The sequence below is a fragment of the Desmodus rotundus genome, chromosome 4 (genome assembly GCF_022682495.2).
Source record: "Desmodus rotundus isolate HL8 chromosome 4, HLdesRot8A.1, whole genome shotgun sequence".
Classification (NCBI taxonomy): Eukaryota; Metazoa; Chordata; class Mammalia; order Chiroptera; family Phyllostomidae; genus Desmodus; species Desmodus rotundus.
The window spans coordinates 81,864,483-81,882,254 of NC_071390.1; the positions used below are offsets into that span (position 1 = coordinate 81,864,483).

The 17,772-nt window shown below is 36.2% G+C and overlaps 1 protein-coding gene across 3 annotated transcripts in view; it reads right to left on the bottom strand.

Moving 5' to 3' along the window:
• Positions 1-17,772, bottom strand: part of MAPK10 (mitogen-activated protein kinase 10) — a 312,569-nt gene that overhangs the window by 77,810 nt on the left and 216,987 nt on the right. For all 3 annotated transcript variants that reach the window (XM_024574933.4, XM_024574935.4, XM_053923049.2), the window contains exons 5-8: positions 14,687-14,816; positions 3,504-3,562; positions 2,181-2,319; positions 1,329-1,494 (exon numbers count right to left, since the gene is read on the bottom strand). In XM_024574933.4, the coding sequence (XP_024430701.1) occupies positions 1,329-1,494; positions 2,181-2,319; positions 3,504-3,562; positions 14,687-14,816 (494 nt within the window). The remainder of the gene's footprint in view (positions 1-1,328; positions 1,495-2,180; positions 2,320-3,503; positions 3,563-14,686; positions 14,817-17,772) is intronic.

Consider the following 17,772-nt stretch of genomic DNA (forward strand, 5'->3'; position numbering starts at 1 on the left):
AATGCATAACCCTGACTGGTGTGGCTCAATTGGTTGGATGTCATACTGCAAAGTGAAAGGTCACCAGGTCAATTCCTGGTCAGGGCACATGCCTGGAACGCAGGCTTAGTTCCTGGTTGGGCGTGTATGAGAGGTAATCGATTGATGTTTGTTTCTCACATCAATGTTTCTCTCCCTCTTTTTCCCTCCCTTCCCCTCTGTCTAAAAATAAATAAACAAAATCTTTAAAAAAATAAACAAATGCACAAAAGTATTGTCTTTCTTCTAATCTGGAAGTACACAAAATTTTTTTTTAACTTTGGTGATCAGGAAATTTTCATAAAAGTATCCTTTGGCACCTGCATATAAAAAAACAATGATAATTATTTTTATAGAACTTATAAAAAAGGTACTGCTATGATTAAATAGAATAGAGTATAAAATAAGTATGAAAGGTATTGAGGTATTGAGTACCTATGAAAATCCTAAAACTACCTTAATTCCTAAACATATGGGATGTTATTTTTAATATGCTGTATTATTTGTTAGAGATATTCTTTTCAAAATAATATAGTGTAATGTTTTCTGATAGGTACATATAAATCCTTCATTTGAATCAATAAAATCATGTATTGGAATACATTTTGAATAGTCTTTCTACCTTTTGTTTCAAAGTGTTCCTGAGTACTAGATTTTCTTTATGAAAGCAGTGGTATAAAATATTTTTCTCTCTATGATTTAGGGATTTATAAAAATTTACTAGGTAATTGCTACTCTAATGTTTATAAAGCAGTTTAAAGTAGTAAAGAAACTCTCATCCTACCTGAACAATTTGGATTATTCTAAATTGAATATTCATTGCACATTTGTGAAGGTTCTAGCTCCAGGGATTTGTGGTGTATCTCTGTTTGTCTTTTCCTAGGCCTAGAGCCATCTCTCTAAGACATGACATAAAGCCAAATGGTTAGATGTAACAGATAGACATCTTTCTGTTTTCATACTCACTTTGAGCTGAGCTGCAACCCAAATATCAATTTTTCTCAGTATCTACAGCATGTGTGCTCATTAGTATCCACTGATGGTTTAGTCAGACTCCATTGACAATTCTTTTTAGCTGTAACATGTCAGTGCTCTTCTAGCAAAGCTTACTTCTCAGAAACACCCTTCACATTTTTAATGAGTGATTCTCCCTTAGTAGTATTTAAAAAAAACAAAACAACTCTGAACATGAAAGCTGGCAGTCCTATTAAAAATATTAATATACATGAAAGAGAACGTTACTCTGGCTATCTGAACAAGTACTCATTTCCTTTGCAGACCCTGTGGCTGCTACTCAGAAGCATCCCTACCATTCTCCTTGTAGCCCATTCCCAGGATGACCTCAGGGGCTCTGTAATAACGTGTCACCACATAAGGAGTCATCATGAAGCTTGTGCCCGCAGTCCTGGCCAGTCCAAAGTCGAGAATTTTCAATGTACAATCAGACTTGACTACAATGTTACTTGGTTTTAGATCCTGACAATAGGAAAAAGAGAAGGAATTCAAAGCCAGCATCAAACGGAATGTGTGATTTCCATCTACTCGACCAACATGGTAGTCTTGCAATAGCACTGATGGCCCCTCCCCCACTGCCAGCCCTACATAGAGCAAATGATTACTGCCCAAAGGAGTTTACAATAAGTTTTTAGGATTTTTTTTAATAACCTCCTAAACTTTTTTAAACCCAGAAGAGAATTGTACTATCATTGTTACAATTTAGGCTCATCTTAGAATGAGGTTTTAGGAAAAAAAAAATTTATTGTCATCAGTTAGCTTCCTCCTTATAACAACATAAACCTTTCAGCTATATTTCATTTCTAGACCTGACAGGAGAGCAGAGCAGGGCAGCTGTTTTTACAGTGTCAGAAACAAACTGTCTTCTTTCAACTGCATATATAACCTTTGCCAATCAAGGGGCTAGAAAACAAGAGGTTTCTCAGAAGCTGACTTTCAATGAGGTAAAACAAAACATTAAACAAAATCAGCTACAGTATAGCTAAGGTTTTCTTCTACACATGAGTGAACTATGTGCTAATTCTATCATTAAAGAAATGAGGGAGGACAGTACATTTAACCAAGCCCCCTACATAAAGAGAATCATCTACAGTTGGTTTCTCTTCTCTAAAATATCTGAATTATAAATCTGTAGTAGGTGTTCTTACCCTGTGAATAATTCCAGCAGAGTGAAGGTGCTTGATGCCACACAACATTTGGTATAGAAGGTAAGACATCCGTTCATGGTCTAATTCCATCTGAATCACCTGACACAAGTTGGCATCCATCAGTTCCATTACTAAGTAACTGGAAGGTAAATCCACAGGTTAGTTCCAGATCACCTGTGAATTGTTTCAAATAAGTCAGAATCCTCTCCTAAATCTGAGTTCTTCCTCACTTCCCAGCTTCACATTGGACTGAATGAAAAATATAAAAAACTTCCAAGTTTTGCACACATGCTACACATGGTAACTCCACCACATGTTGCCAATAGAAGGAGCTTTCATTAGTGTGTGGTTCCTGTTCATATATTTCCTACTTTCATCTTCTTCTCACTTTTCCCTGAATTTCCTGAAACTGTTTCCCAAGTAAAAAAAAAAATTCAAAGTAGCATCTTTCATTAAATGCACCATGTCTGTATTAAATAGGACAAGGTGTTTACTTCCTCTCCTCTGCTTATCGTCATTATACTTATAAGTAGATTATTCTTTTTACATGAAGTCAAAGGTACCACAAAAATAAAAAAAACATTAAAGATAATGATTATCAGGTCCCTCTTTATTAATATTTCTCAAAGTGTATTGACTCATTCTAAAAAGCTCACAGAATCCACAATAATAAAAAACACATAATAAATAATATGGCATTTGTCCCTCACTGCCTGGCTTATTTCACTTAGCATAATGCTCTATATAGCAAATACCATATGATCTCACCTTTAACTGGAACATAATCAACAAAAGAAAAAAGGAAACAAAATATAACCAGAGACATTGAAATTAAGAACAGTCTAACAATAGCTGGAGGAGAGGGAGGTGGGGACAGTGGGGAGAAGGGTTTTCAGGAACTACTATAAAGGACACATGGACAAAACCAAGGGGGAGGGTGGATGCAAGGGAGGGCGGTAAGTTTGGCTGGGGTGGGGGTGGGGTAGTGGTGGAGGGGTAGTGGTGGGGAGAAAATACAGACAACTGTAACTGAACAACAATAAAGTAATTTAAAAAACACATAATAAATAACAAATCTTCAACTGAACCAAGAATGTGGAATAACAAAGCACAAAGAACCGGAAGGCCAGAAAGAAGCAGAGGCATCTTTCCAGAAACTAACACCAGAAACAAAACCTCTGTCCTATCTCTAGATCCCTTTCATTTACTTCCAGATTTTATGTCCCTTTAATCTTTACAGTGGATTTCATCTATTTGATTTTTGTCAATTTCCCTCGAGTTATTAGAGTGCTATGTTCTCCCTTCATTAGTTTTGCTACTTACACATCTTGGAACTCCTCCAGCGTTTTCTGGGGTGTGAAGACATTTAATAAACTAATAATCTGTAAAAGAGACAGTGGAAGAGACAGAGGAAGGAGTGAAAGAAAAGAGAGAGAATAAATTATTTTAAAAGCATATTTAGACCAGCATTTTTCCAACTCAAAGTCACATATTAGTTCTATGATGGAAATAGAAAAGTTGGAAAAAATTCTAGAACTCTCATAAAACATAGAAGAATGTACTCAGAAAGGATGTATGATCTGTCTCCGGGTTAAAATATCATTAAAAAGCTCAAATTCTTAAGCTTTTTAAGAGTCAGAGTAGACACATAATTTGGATATTGCTTTAAAGTATGGTTCTGCTTGGTAGAATATGAGGCTGAATGCAATTAAACAACAAAGAAGGAGAGCCATATAAGGAAAGTGGAGCAGCAGTGAAACACCCTGCAAGACTTAGCAAGACCATGTTTTTCCTCCAAGTGAAAAGGATGGTGTTCTAATTCAAGGTGGTGCTCTAATACAAGATATATTTTGTATTATTACTTTAGTTTACTTTCCTTCTATTTCATACTCAAACATTATTTAAACTAATGTTCCAATAGTATGTGTGGGGAAAGATATATCTTGAATGATATCAATAATGAATTTAGTAGAAATTGTAAAAAGTTATCAAAATTCTGTTTCTTAATTTTTTTGTTTCCAGCTTTATTTTATATATGAAATAGTAGAGAATTTTAACTTCTTGTATAAGTAAATTTAAAAAAAACCTTTGTCATATTTGCAAATAGACTACACACATAAATAACTCAAAATGTTCTTTCAGCTAAATATTCTGTACTAATGTGCCAATAGGATATAAAAATAAAAAAATATAGTTAATAATCTTCTACTCACAGTATATATGCAAGTATTTCATTAAAAACTGGGTAAGTACAAGTTTAAGATTTATACATCTCTAAAACATGAATGAAATAATTTCTATAAACTTTATAAGTGGTACAGAAACATATGAAGTAAAAAAATAAAACAAAATTATTTTAAATATGAGAAAAGCAGTCAATTCTGAGAAATGTTTGTAGGCCTTAATAGTTTTCTTTTTCTGAGGAATTATTAAGAAAAAATCATAACGCCATCCAATATTTTCAATCATGTATATATATATGTATGTATAAATGGCAATATATATACGGCAATGTCTACAACATATCAAAAACCCAAGATCTTCTCTCTTAAAGCAGCCTTGTAGTATGGAATATGCATGTAGAAATAAAATTGTTTCAAATTATCTTTAAAGCTTGTTATTAAAGTATATTCTGAACATAGTTATAGCCTATGTGGAAAAATGTTTATGCAGTACATCTCTCATGGGAACATAGAGTAAGTCTGGTTTTCTAGTATTTTATCAATCTTGGAATATAGTTCATTTTGATATTTTTTGAAGAAAACTATCAGAGACTAGGTATGGGACACACATATATACAACATAATACATACAACCCATATCACCTGGTGAATACATACTCTAGGTAATCCAAATTAATCTAGAAAATAGTATTTTACTTTTAAATAAACCAAGATTTATTGTTTTGAAAGGTAAATTCCCCATCACTATATATTCTTATTTTCCCTTTTCCACAGCACTTTTACCTTCTTTGATTTCCTTTTGAGGATTTATTCTCTGTTCTTTCTTTGTTCCCTTATGAACTCTGATTCCTACTAATGAGTAATTTAAAATCTTCTCTTTAGAAACAGATCATCACAAGTATTTCCATTTTTGTTGAACAGTTTCCAGGCGGGAATGTGGTATAGTTCCTCTATTCCAGCATCTTAAAATGCACAGTCATGAATCAATGTTTGCCATGGCCCCACAATCACACTGGCTACCACTTCCTAGAATTAGGTATGCATTTTCTAAATTGATGTTCTTCTATGTTATTAAAATTTTATTTGGGATTACTTCCTTGTTTCACTTTACTTTCCCCAGCATTAAGAGTTTTGTGTTCTGATTGCTTTTATTTAATACTACAAGTACTAACAGAAAGGAAGCTAACGTACTTCCTCTCTGTTAACATGTCCTAGAAATGTATTTCCCAAAACTTATATACATGCATGTATATATATAAACACATGCAAAAGGTGGTAGCAAGTAGGATACCATTTACAAATTATCACTTCAATACAGAACTTCTCTTTTTTTAAGTCTTTACTTTTTTAAATTATTTTTATTGCTGTTCAGTTACAGTTGTTTCCATTATTCCCCCATTAATCTCCCTTGCCCTACCAACCCCCACCTCCCACATTCAATTCTCCCTCTCTCCTCACCCCCGTTGTTTCTGTCCATGGGTCCTTTATACCGGTTCCTTGACTTGACCCTATCCCTTCTTTCCCCTGTTAACTCTCCTTCTTTCCCCCTTCTTCCCCACCATCACTGTCAGTTTATCCTTTATATCCATGTCTCTGGTTCTATTTTGTTTGTTTTGTTGATTGGGTTCCACTTATAGGTGAGATCATATGGTATTTGTCTTTCACTGCCTGGCTTATTTCACTTAGCATAATGCTCTCCAGTTCCATCCACGCTGCCCCAAAGGGTAGGAGCTCCTTCTTTCTTTCTGCTGCATAAAGTTCCTTTGTGTAAGAGTACCACAATTTTGCGATCCACTAATTTATTGATGGGCACTTAGGTTGGTTCCAGCACTTGGCAGTGTTATTGTAAATAACATTGCTATGAACATTGGGGTGCATAGGTTTTTTTGGAATTCGTGTTTCAGGATTCTTAGGGTATAATCCCAGCAGTGGAACTGACAGATCAAAAGGCAGTTCCATTTTTAGTTTTTTGAGGAAATTCCATACTGTTTTCCACAGTGGCTGCACCAGTCTGCATTACCACCATCAGTGCATTAGGGTTCCCTTTTCTCCACAGCCTCACCAGCACTTGTTTGTTGGTTTGTTAATGATGGCCATTCTGACCAATGTGAGGTTGTATCTCATTGTGGTTTTAATTTGCATCTCTCTGATGACTGGCGATGCTGAGCATCCTTTTGTATGTCTCTGGGCCCTCTGTATGTCCTCTTTGGAGAGGTGTCTGTTCAAGTCCTTTGCTCGTTTTTTTACTTGGATTGTTTGTCTTCCTGGTGTGGAGTCGTGTGAGTTCTTTATATATTTTGGAGATCAAACCCTAGTCCGAGGCATCTTTGGCAAATATATTTTCCCATACAATTGGTTCCCTTTTCATTTTGCTGATGTTTTCTACAGCCATGTAGAAGATTCTTAATTTGATATAGATCCATTTGTTTATTCTTTCCTTTATATCCCTTGCTCTAGGGAACATATCAGTGAAAATATTGCTGAGCAGAATATCTGAAATTTTCCTGCCTGTGTTTTCCTTTAGAACTTTTATGGTGTCATGACTTATATTTAAGTCTTTTATCCATTTTGAGTTTATTTTTGTGTAGGGTGTAAGTTGGTGGTCGAGTCTCATTTTTTTGCACGTAGTTGTCCAGATCTCCCAACACCATCTGTTGAAGAGGCTATTTTTACTCCATTCAATGACTCCTGCCCCCTTTGTCAAATATTAATTGACCATAGAGACTTGGGTTTATTTCTGGGCTCCCTATTCTGTTCCATTGATCTATGTGTCTGTTCTTATGTCAATACCAGACTGTTTTGACTACAGTGGCATTGTAATATAGTTTGATATGTGATCCCTCCTACTTTGTTCTTCTTTCTCAGAATTGCTGAGGCTATTCGAGGTCATTTATGGTTCCATATAAATTTTTGAAATGTTTGTTCTATATCTGTGAAATATGTCATTGGTATTTTAATATGGATTGCATTGAATCTATAAATTGCTTTGGGTAGTATGGACTTTTCATGATGTTAATTCTTCCAATCCATGAACACGATATATGCTTCCATTTATTTGCATCTTACTTACTTTCTTTCTTCCATGTAGTATATTTTTCTGAGTACAGGTCTTTTACCTTCTTGGTTAAACTTATTCCTAAGTACATTATTTTTCTTCATGTTATAGAAAATGGGATGTTTTCCCTAATTTCTGTTTTTGATATTTTGTTTTTGTTGTATAAAAGTGCCTTCAATTTCTGAATGTTGACTTTGTGTCCCGCTGTTTTGGCAAATTCACTTATTAAGTCAAGTAGGTTTTTGGTGGAGTCTATAGGATTTTCTATGCACACACTCATGTTATCTGCAAACAAATGACAGTTTTACTTCCTCCTTTTGAATTATGATGCTTGTTTTTCTTTTTCTTGTCTGATCACTGTGGATAGAATATCCAATACTATGTTGAATAGAAGTGGTGAATGCAGACATCCTTGTCTTGTTCCTGATCTTATTGGGAAAACTTTTAGTTTTTGCCCATTGAGTATGATGTTGGCTGTAGGTCTCTCATATATGGCCTTTGTTGTGTTGAATTATGCTCCCTCTACTCCCACTTTGCTGAGTGTTTTTGTTCCAAATGTGTGCTGTACCTTATCATAAGCTTTTTTACATCTATTGATATGATCATGTGATTTTTTGTCTGTCCTTTTGTTTATGTGATGTATTACATTTATTGATTTGTGAATATTGTACCATCCTTGCATCCCTGGAGTGAATTCCACTTGATCATAGTATATGATCTTTTTAATATATTGCTGGATGCGGTTTGGCAATATTTTGTTGAGGATCTTAGCATCTATGATCATCAGCAATATTGGCCTGTAGTTTTCTTTCTTTGTTGGGTCTTTATCTGGTTTTGGGATTAAGATGATACTAACCTCATAAAAAGAGTTTGGGAGTCTTCCTTCTTCTAGGATTTTTTTGGAGTAGTCTGAGAAGGATAGTGGTTAGCTCTTCCTTAAATGCTTTGTAAAATTCTCCTGTGAAACTGTCTGGTCCAGCTCTTTTGTGTGCTGGGAGTTTTTTGATTACTGATTCAATTACTGATTCAATGCCCTGACTGGGAATTGAACCAGTGACCCTTTGGTTCACAGGCCAGCACTCAATCCACTGAGCCACACCAGCCAGGGCCAATTTTCTTTATCTTTTCAAAAAAACAGCTACTGGATTTATTGATCCTTTGTATTGTTCTTTTAGTCTCTACGTCATTTAATTATGCTCTGATTTTGATTTTTTATTTATTTCTCCTCACTCCGGGCTTTGTTTGTTGTTGTTCCTCCAGTTCTTGTAGATGTAGGGTTAGGTAGTTTATTTGAAATGTTTCTTTTTCAGGTAGACCTGTATTGCTATGAACTTCCCTCTCAGGACTGCCTTCAATATGTCCCACAGGGTTTGGACTGTTATGTGATCATTTCCATTGGTTTCCAGAAACTTTTTGATTTCTTTCTTGATCTCATTATTAACCCATTCATTGTTTAATAGCATGCTATTCAGTCTCCATGAAGTTGAATGCTTTCAAGTTTTTTCTTTGAGGTTGGTTTCTAGTTTCAAGCCCTCGTAGTCTCAGAAAATGCTTGATATGGTTTTAATTTTCTTGAATTTGTTGAGGCTTGTTTTGTGTCCTATCATGTGGTCTATCTTTGAAAATGTTCCATGTGCATTTGAAAAGAGTATGTATTTTGCTTCTTTGGGATGAAAGGTTCTATATACATCAGTCAGGTCCATTTGATCTAGTGTGTTGTTAAATGCCACAATATCCTCAATATTTTGTTTGGAAGATCTATCCATTTTTGACAGTGGGGTGTTGAGATCCTGTACTATGTGTGTTACTGTCTATATCTTTCTTGAAGTTCTCCAAGATTTTCTTTATGTATTTGGGTGCTCCTATGTTGGGAACATGTATGTTTACAATGCTTATGTCTTCTTGATGGATTCTTCCCTTGAGTATTATGAAGTGAACTTCTGTGTTTCTTTTTATGGCCTTTGTTTTCAAGTATATTTTGTCTGATATACAAATTTCTACCCTGGGTTGTTGTTTTTTTCCTGTCCATTTGCTTAGAATATTTTTTTCCAACACTTCATTTTCAATCTGTGAGGTCTTTTGTTCTGAGGTGAGTCTCTTGTAGGCAGCATATGTGTAGGTCATGTATTCTCATACATTCAGCTACCCTATGCCTTTTGATTGGAGCATTTAAGCCATTTATATTTAATGTTATTATTGATAGGTACTTATTCATTGCCTTTTTCCCTTTTTGTACCTATTTTCTTCTCTCTCTCACTCTTTTTCTTCATCTTCTTAAAGCAGTGTCTTTAGCATATCTTACAATGCTAGTTTGGTGGACATGTATTCTTTTAGCCTTTGTTTGTCTGGGAAACTCCTTATTTCACCTTCCATTTTAAATGAGAACCTCACTGGGTACAGTAGTCTTAGGCACAGACATCTGCTTTTCATTACTTGGAATGTTTCTTGTCATTCCCCTGTAGCTTGTAGTTTCTGTTGAGTAGTCAGCTATTAGCCTTATCAGAGAGCCCTTGTATGTTACTTCCTGTTTCTCCCTTGCTGCCTTTAATATTCTCTCTTTGTTTTTGAATATTGTCATTTACTTATAATGTCTTGGCATAGGCCTCTTTGGGTTCATCTTGACTGGGAACCTCTGTGCTTCCTGGACTTTTTTGACTTTTTTCTCATCAAATTAGGGAAGTTTTCTGTCATTACTTTTTGAAACAGGTTTCTATCCCTTGATCTTCTTCTCCTTCTGGTATCCCTATTATACAGATATTATTACATTTTATGTTGTCTTGCAGTTCCCTTGAGCCCTCTTCATTCCATTTTCTTGTTTTTTCTGGGAATTTTTTTCTACCTTTTTCTCCAGCGCACTGATTTGGTCCTCTGCTTCTTCTAGCTCACTTTTGATTCCTTCTACTGTGTTCTTCAAGTCAGAAATTGTATTCTTCATTTCTTCCTGGCTGTTGTTGGTAGTTTCTATGTCCTTTTTTTATGCTGATATAGTTTTCAGTAAGTTCCTTGTAGTTTTTGGTGATTCTCACTGAGTTCATTGAGCTTCCTTATAACCATTATTTTGAACTCAGTATCTGATAGTTGACTTGCCTCTATTTCATTTAGCATTCTTTCTGAGGATTCCACCTCTCCTTTCAAGTGGGGGTTAGTTCTTTGTCTTCCCATTATTTGTGACATTCTTCTTATTTGCCTTTGCTTCTTCAGTTTAGCTCTGTTCTGACTCTCTGAGTTTGTGGTGTGAACTTCTAAGGTAGGAGATCTGTGTGATTCAGTGATCCTCTTTAATCTCCTGAAGTTGATGATTTGGGGATGCCTTTATGCCGCTTATTTGGCTCTCTGGATGCAGTTTGGTTTTGATTGTTGTTCGGTTTTGTTTGGTGGGTCCTTCCCTCCAGCTGGTTGATTGTGGGTCAGTCCACCCACCATGTCTTCTATGCTGTTGTGTACACACTGCTAGAATAAAACCACAAAGTCCAGGAAACAAATCTAAGCCTGAAAATATAACTCCCACCTGCAATCCCACTATCAACAGCAAATGAATCAGTATTAATAAGAGTGTAAAGAGATTAAGACTATTATAAGAAAGGAGAGCAAATATGAGATGACCTACTGAAAGCAAAACAATTTTGAGGGGGTGGAGGAACAAGCACTACTAAGAGTAGGGAATTGGAGCCACGTGAAGAGAGAAAGTAAAATTTATATCATAAATAAAAAAGAATGAAAAAAGAGGAATGGAGTAGGAGAAGGGAAGTGTATAATATTAGGTTTTAATAAAAATTAAAATAAAGTGAGAGTAAGAAAGAGTAAAAACTAAACAAATAATTAAAAAATAGGAACCAAATTGAAGAGAAATATCCACCTATCAACAACAAATGAGCTAAAATTAGTAAAGGTGGAATGGGAATAAGAGGGAAAAAAGAAAGGAAGAAAGAAAAGCTTGAGAGATATCTAGAGGAATGAGAAGGGATTTTGTGATAATAGAGGGAGAGGGAATCCTAAGAGTGAAGAAAGAAAACCAAGCTAAGACAGGGAAAAGTTAAAATTTGAGATGAAAAGAAAAGGAAAAGAGTAAAAAAAAAGAAAGAAAAACCACAGCAGGAGGAGTAGAAAAATAGAAGAAAGGCTGAGACAGGGCAAAATTAAAATCTGAGATAAAAAAAGAGTAGGAGAGGGAACAGTAAAATTTGAGATTTGAAATACAAAATTAGTGAAGATCTAGAGATAAAATTGAAAAAATGCAACAACAATTTCCCTATCCACAACCAACGAGAAACAATTGCCAAAGATGGAGACAGAACATGGGTATTTAAGAGTGGAAAAATGAATGTGAGATGACCATTTACAAGAAAATTGGTTTTGAGAGGCTGGACTTGGGAGAAATAATAAGAGTGCAAAATGGAAACAAGTTGTAGCAAGAGAGAAAAGAAAATTTAAAACAAAAATAATGAAGAAAGAAGAAGGTAGAAATGGGGTAAGAGAAGGGAGGGGCAAAATATGTGAATTGAAATAAACTGTAGTATAAAATCTAGTGATACTATGCACAAACTTGAAGGACAAGAAATGAATGAATGAAAAGCTATGCAGGAATGAAAATATCACAAGTCATGGAGAAGACCATGTTGGATTTCATCTCAGTAGCATGTAGAATTTACCACTGTTTTTTCTTTCTGGATCCACTTCTGGTGATGTCACATGGTGATCCCGTCTGATCTTAGGCAGCCCATTCAAGACTTTCAGGGATCTACTGTCTGTGGCTGACTTCTTCAATTGTTAATCTGGCCACTCTATAATCAGCAGCCAGCCTTAAGCACCACACAGTGGGGCAGAATCCCTCCCGGGGTCCAGACTATTGCTTCCTCTCAGGCTGCCTCCCCTCAGAAGGGAGTGGTCTGCCTGAGCAGGACGGCTGCTGCAATATGGGGGATGAGTCAGCACCAGAACCCTGGAGGCTACTTTCTCAGCTCCCTCCCCCAAAGCCTCCATCCCCAGTCTCTCCTCAAGCATCTCTAGTTCACTCTGCCCTCCACCCTCACTTTACTGGAGCTCAGGGTAAGAGGCTGTAAATGAAAATTTGTGTTTTGGCCCTTTAAACAGCTCTTTCCATCTCCAGTCGTCCATCTCTGGCAGAGAGCAACCCTGCCACTTTTCACAGCTGGATGTTATCTGTGTACTTTTTGGGCTCTGGTACTCTAGGCTGGGCATCCCAGCTTAGGGTTTAGACCCCACACTTCTCAGGGCGGTTCAACTGGCCACTTAAATATCCCTCTGGCACTGATGCCTATGGGTGCCTAGTCAGCTCTTTGGTGTCTCCACTGCACTCCCTACCAGACAGGTTGTGCTGAAGCTGGTTCTTCTGTCTGTTCATGGTTCTAAGGTTTCTCTCATGCTATTGTTCTGTTGTTTGTTCCATGAGATTTCTCCACCATTTAACTGTAATTCCAGATTGGTCCTGGGATGACGTTATTGTGACTTCCACTCACTCCTTCGCCATCTTGGATCCCTGGAACTTCTTTTTATGTATCACAAATATGATCCTCCATATTTCATATAAATGTGAAGCCCCCATCAAGAATGGGGAGTATTATTCCCTCAAATTCCCAAGTAAGTGGGAATTTCTTCACCATGTATGTATTGCATTATAAGGGCTGAAAGGAGGAGTAGGGAAATATAAACATATAAAAACAAAATGTCAAAATTTTCCATACAGTTGTTTCATTGCCCATGGTATTTCTCATTCTCTTGTTATCATAAAAACAGATTGCATTAGTCAGGTAGTTTATCTTACTCTTGCCTTTAGTTATCATACTGAAAGAAAAAACTGCTTCAGTAGAATGTTTTTTACTAGGAATTGTCCTTTCCATCATTTCCATGTTCCTCTTTAGAAATACCATGTTCCTTTCACAGCCAAATTACATATGGTAACATATTTCATAAAATTTCCTTTTCTTAATGAGTCATTCCCTGTTCAACCTATTTCAAAGAGTAACCCTATTCCACCCAACATTGACCAGAATTTTTTTTATTTTCCTTCTATGCTTTGTTCTACTTAATAGCACTTATCACTATTTGACATTCTGTACTTTTACCTATCTGTTTTGTAAACCGATGATCTCCACCATTAGAACATGAGCTCTGCATGAGCAGAAGTCTGTCTCTGTTATCTTCATTGCTCTGTTCTTAGTTAGTGTCTAGAGTACCTAGATCTATATCTGGCACATTCGATTCATTCAACAAATATCTGTTAAATGCCTGAACTAAAAAGTCATTGGAGTAGTGTAATAAAGGAAAAGAAAAGCAATGTCCTTGGGACTGAGTCCACATACTTGTATGTCAAATATCTTTCAGCTAAACACTCATGTATTTGCTTCTTCTAGTATCACTGATAGATATGCCTTATGAGAAATTCACTTGTGTATAAAACTACCTTGATAATTTCACATATTCTGTGTGATGTTCTTACTTAAGAAAAACTTTGCAGGGAGTTATGATAGCTATTGTTTCTAGTTTTTATAATGATTTATAATGTGTTTTATTATATATTTATATATAATAAAGTATATATACTATATATATTAAGAATCATTATTGAAATAATCAATCATCTCCCATTTATCACTAGTAAGAAAAATGAAAATATAGAAAGAATTCTAGAGGCCTTTGCCTATGGTTGAAGACGTTTATACTGTGAAGTGAAGAAAGTCCTATAATGGTTGTACCTACTGAGTTCTGATGAGAAGTGTTCTTGATGATCCTGCTCTGAAGTGCTTTGCAAATATCTCCCTGCACAGTTGCTCAACCCTACAAAAACAAGTTGCCAAAGCACCATGTGTGCACTGAACAGTTGGAGGCCACTGCCAGACTATAGCTTACAGAAAAAGGAGATAAAAATTTTCACCTGCCAATAATTATATTAAATTGTAAAGATATATTGCATGTTGTTCTGTAGGATATTGTTTTGTTTGTTTTTATTTTTGGAAAGCCTGAAACTCTCTGGTTAATTTAGAGCAAAATAACCAAATACACTTAATTTCATAACAGGGAACTATCTGTCAAATTCATCTCTTCCATGCCATATGGTTTTTAGATGATTTTTAAGCAGAAAGCTCCATGAAGAAAATGAAATTAAATTTAGCATATGAGTAGGATAAACTACCTTAAGAGACAGAAATTGCAAAATAAGGAAAGCTTTTCCTACTCAAGTTGCCATATTTTTTTTCTTGCCCCGATCTCACAAACTCACACTACCCAGAGGTTTAAGGATAACAACTCACATTTTTATGGTTCACACACTTCATGAGGACCAGCTCCCGGTAAGCTCTCTTGGCATGCGTTTGGTTCTGAAATGGTCTGCTGAGCTTCTTAATGGCCACATTTCTGTCAAGGGCAGCATCATATGCGGCACTGCAGAGATTCAAGAATAATCCAGAATTAAGAACAGAGCCCTTAGAATTCCTGCCTATAGAACTAAGAATATGGGGGGGAAATATTACATTAGAATTTAGATACCTTCTCTTTAGGTCACACGTCAACAAGGCTGTGAATAAAAATATGAGTGATCAGTATAAAAAACATTCTACTTGCAAGGTATAAATAAAAAAAGAAAGAAAGAAAAAGAATCTTGGCAAGAATACAGCATATAATTGCATCAGTAAGTGAGGACAAGAGAAGACAAAAAGTGCTCAGCTTTCCCACTAGCCATGAGACTGTATGCAAGTTCTTCCATCTCTCTGGGCTTGAATTTCTCATCTAGTAATATGTGAGAGTTAGGTTTTCTCTAGCTCCATCATTCTTTGGTTATTTTAAGTGACCATTCATTCTTTCCCCATTGAAAGGTACCAGTTCTTAAGGTGTGACGTTAAGTGCAGCACAGATTGTTGGCTGATACTCAGAGTTCACCCATTAATGATAACAAAGCTCAAAATAGGAAAAGCAACCAGAGGGGACTTCAGAAGCATCAATAATATTTATTGTGTAAATACAAACATGGAAATGAATGCCACTTACTATTTGAGAATGATTATTTAGCATGCTTTGAAAAAGCAATCAACACGTAGCACTGTTTCTCCCATACTTCAAATACGTGGGTTGGGGATGAAAGTGAGTGTCTTCTTGCTGTTACACCCAGTGACTTACTCACAAAATGTTTTTTCCACCCCTGAAACTCTGAGTTGTGCTAAATTATCTGAGTTACCAGGAAGGGTTGTGTTAGTTTCCAGGAATGACACAGCAACTAGTATCCCCTATAATTAATCTATTGAATTGAAGTGACAATACCATTTAAGGTTAATGCCACTAAATTAAAAGACAAACAAAAAGGATTACTATATTGTAAGATAATGATATGCTTATAGGATAAGGTTGGACAAAGTCTTAGAGTCCTCTGATCTATGCCTCCATTCAATACTTATTTGTCTCCAAAATGTCTCCATCAAGAATCTGACCAGTGTCTGCTTGAACATCTCCACAAACATGAACCCCTTTAACATTAAGGTGGCTCCTTCTGTTGTTGGACAGCTTTGAGAATTAGAAATGGCATCATTCTGATAAGCAGCATTGTCTTTCTGTGGAATGTATTGGTTACTACCAGCCCTGCCTTCTTGGGCAACTCAAAATAAAATATTCTCTTTTCATTATGATAGGCCCATGATGTTTAAAACCTATTAAAAGACTGAACACAATGCCTGGCCTCTAAGTAGTTAGTAATGCTTATCTTTTCTGATTTTTCCCCTAAGTCTTTGTTTTTTTTTCTCTTAAACTAAATAACACCTGCATCCTACCACCATTTGTCAGAATGTGATTTCAAGCCCCATCACCATCTGGTCAGTTTCCTCTAAATATATTCCAGTCTTACGTGAACCCTGCACTAAATGAACTTGGTTACTCTAGGCATGGAGGGTCATTGAAGCTTAGGGTAAGACTATCAAATCCCTCAATCCCTCATTCATTCACTGGCCCATCCATTTCTGTTGACACAGTTAATACTAAAAAGCCTATCCTGGCTCCGTTGGTAACTACGCATCACACACTATTGACTCCCAGTGAGTGTATGTGAAATTAAAATGCTGTCTTTTTCTAAATCTGTGCTGCTATTAAACTGCATGTCAGCACTGATCCTTCTGTTCTCATTTGTTCCTGTTAACTTACCACCGGCTGCACGTATAAAGGAGTCGGATGGACCTGCATACTATAGGTAATGCACAGGACAACGGTGGATTTGGAAATACAGAAATTATAATTTCTAAAGGTAAGAAATTGTACCAGCAGTAAATTGATCCAAACAGTCACCTTAAAGAGGAAAAAAAGCCCTAAAATTTAACCCAAAAACAATTTCATTGAAATCATTAAAGTATCTAAAGAAATAATAGCAATCAGACATAAAAGTGGATAAAAAGGAGTTAGAAAGGCAAATTCTGACACTGCCCAGGCAGGTCCAGGGGTCCCATCTGCCCGCAGATGTTTAATCTTTATTGTGATGGTCAGAGACTGCAGCCAGTTAGCATTCTGATCAGTGTCTCCTCGGCTGATTCTATCCTCTGAAGTAAACATTCTGCTTATCAGCTTCTCTTTCAGAATGTTGCATGCAAGAATATTGCCCATATTTGGTCACTTTGACTATTACATTTCTCATAATTTAATAAATTGGCATCTGCTTTGATATGTGAGTGTTTAGTGCAGCTTTGCAATGTGAGCTTGAGTCCCTGAGATACTGACCAGATCCTGCAAGATAGTGGGCCAGCCCTAGACCACTTGCGGGATCACTGAGAAAATGTCATTCCCTGGCTTTCTTGGCAGGTATAACACTGGTCAGTGTCTCCTAGAAATGTTGTGGTGCTCTCCCCCCCTGTTACCTCTTCCTTAAAGCAACTTTAGGTATGAATATCATCATGCTGTTTATCTGATATGAAGCTGAAGACAACCCACTTGCACTGTCTGGCTTTCCCCACATTTATAATAGAAATAATAACAATGTAATGTATGTGCAGTGCCTCACCTGGAATGAGCACTTGATAAATAATGACTATTGCTTGTTTTAAAGATCAATGTCCTTGCTGGAGTCATTGGGTAATGCAGGTCAAGATGAAGTATAAATTCCTACAGCATGTAGTATAATTGGACCTGTATCTACTAACCAGCAATTCAATCTGCCTATTAATTACAAATCCACATAACAGTACCACTTCTTGACCACATTTCACAAGTTTGCCCCATGATATAAAAGTTGAGGCAAAACCTTGTTAAAGTCTAGATATGTTGCAGCCGTACAATTCTATTACCACCTTAATAAGCATTCTAGTATGATTTGTTTTAAGGAACTCTCTGTTCCCAGTAACCACTGCACCCATTCTTAATGGCTCAC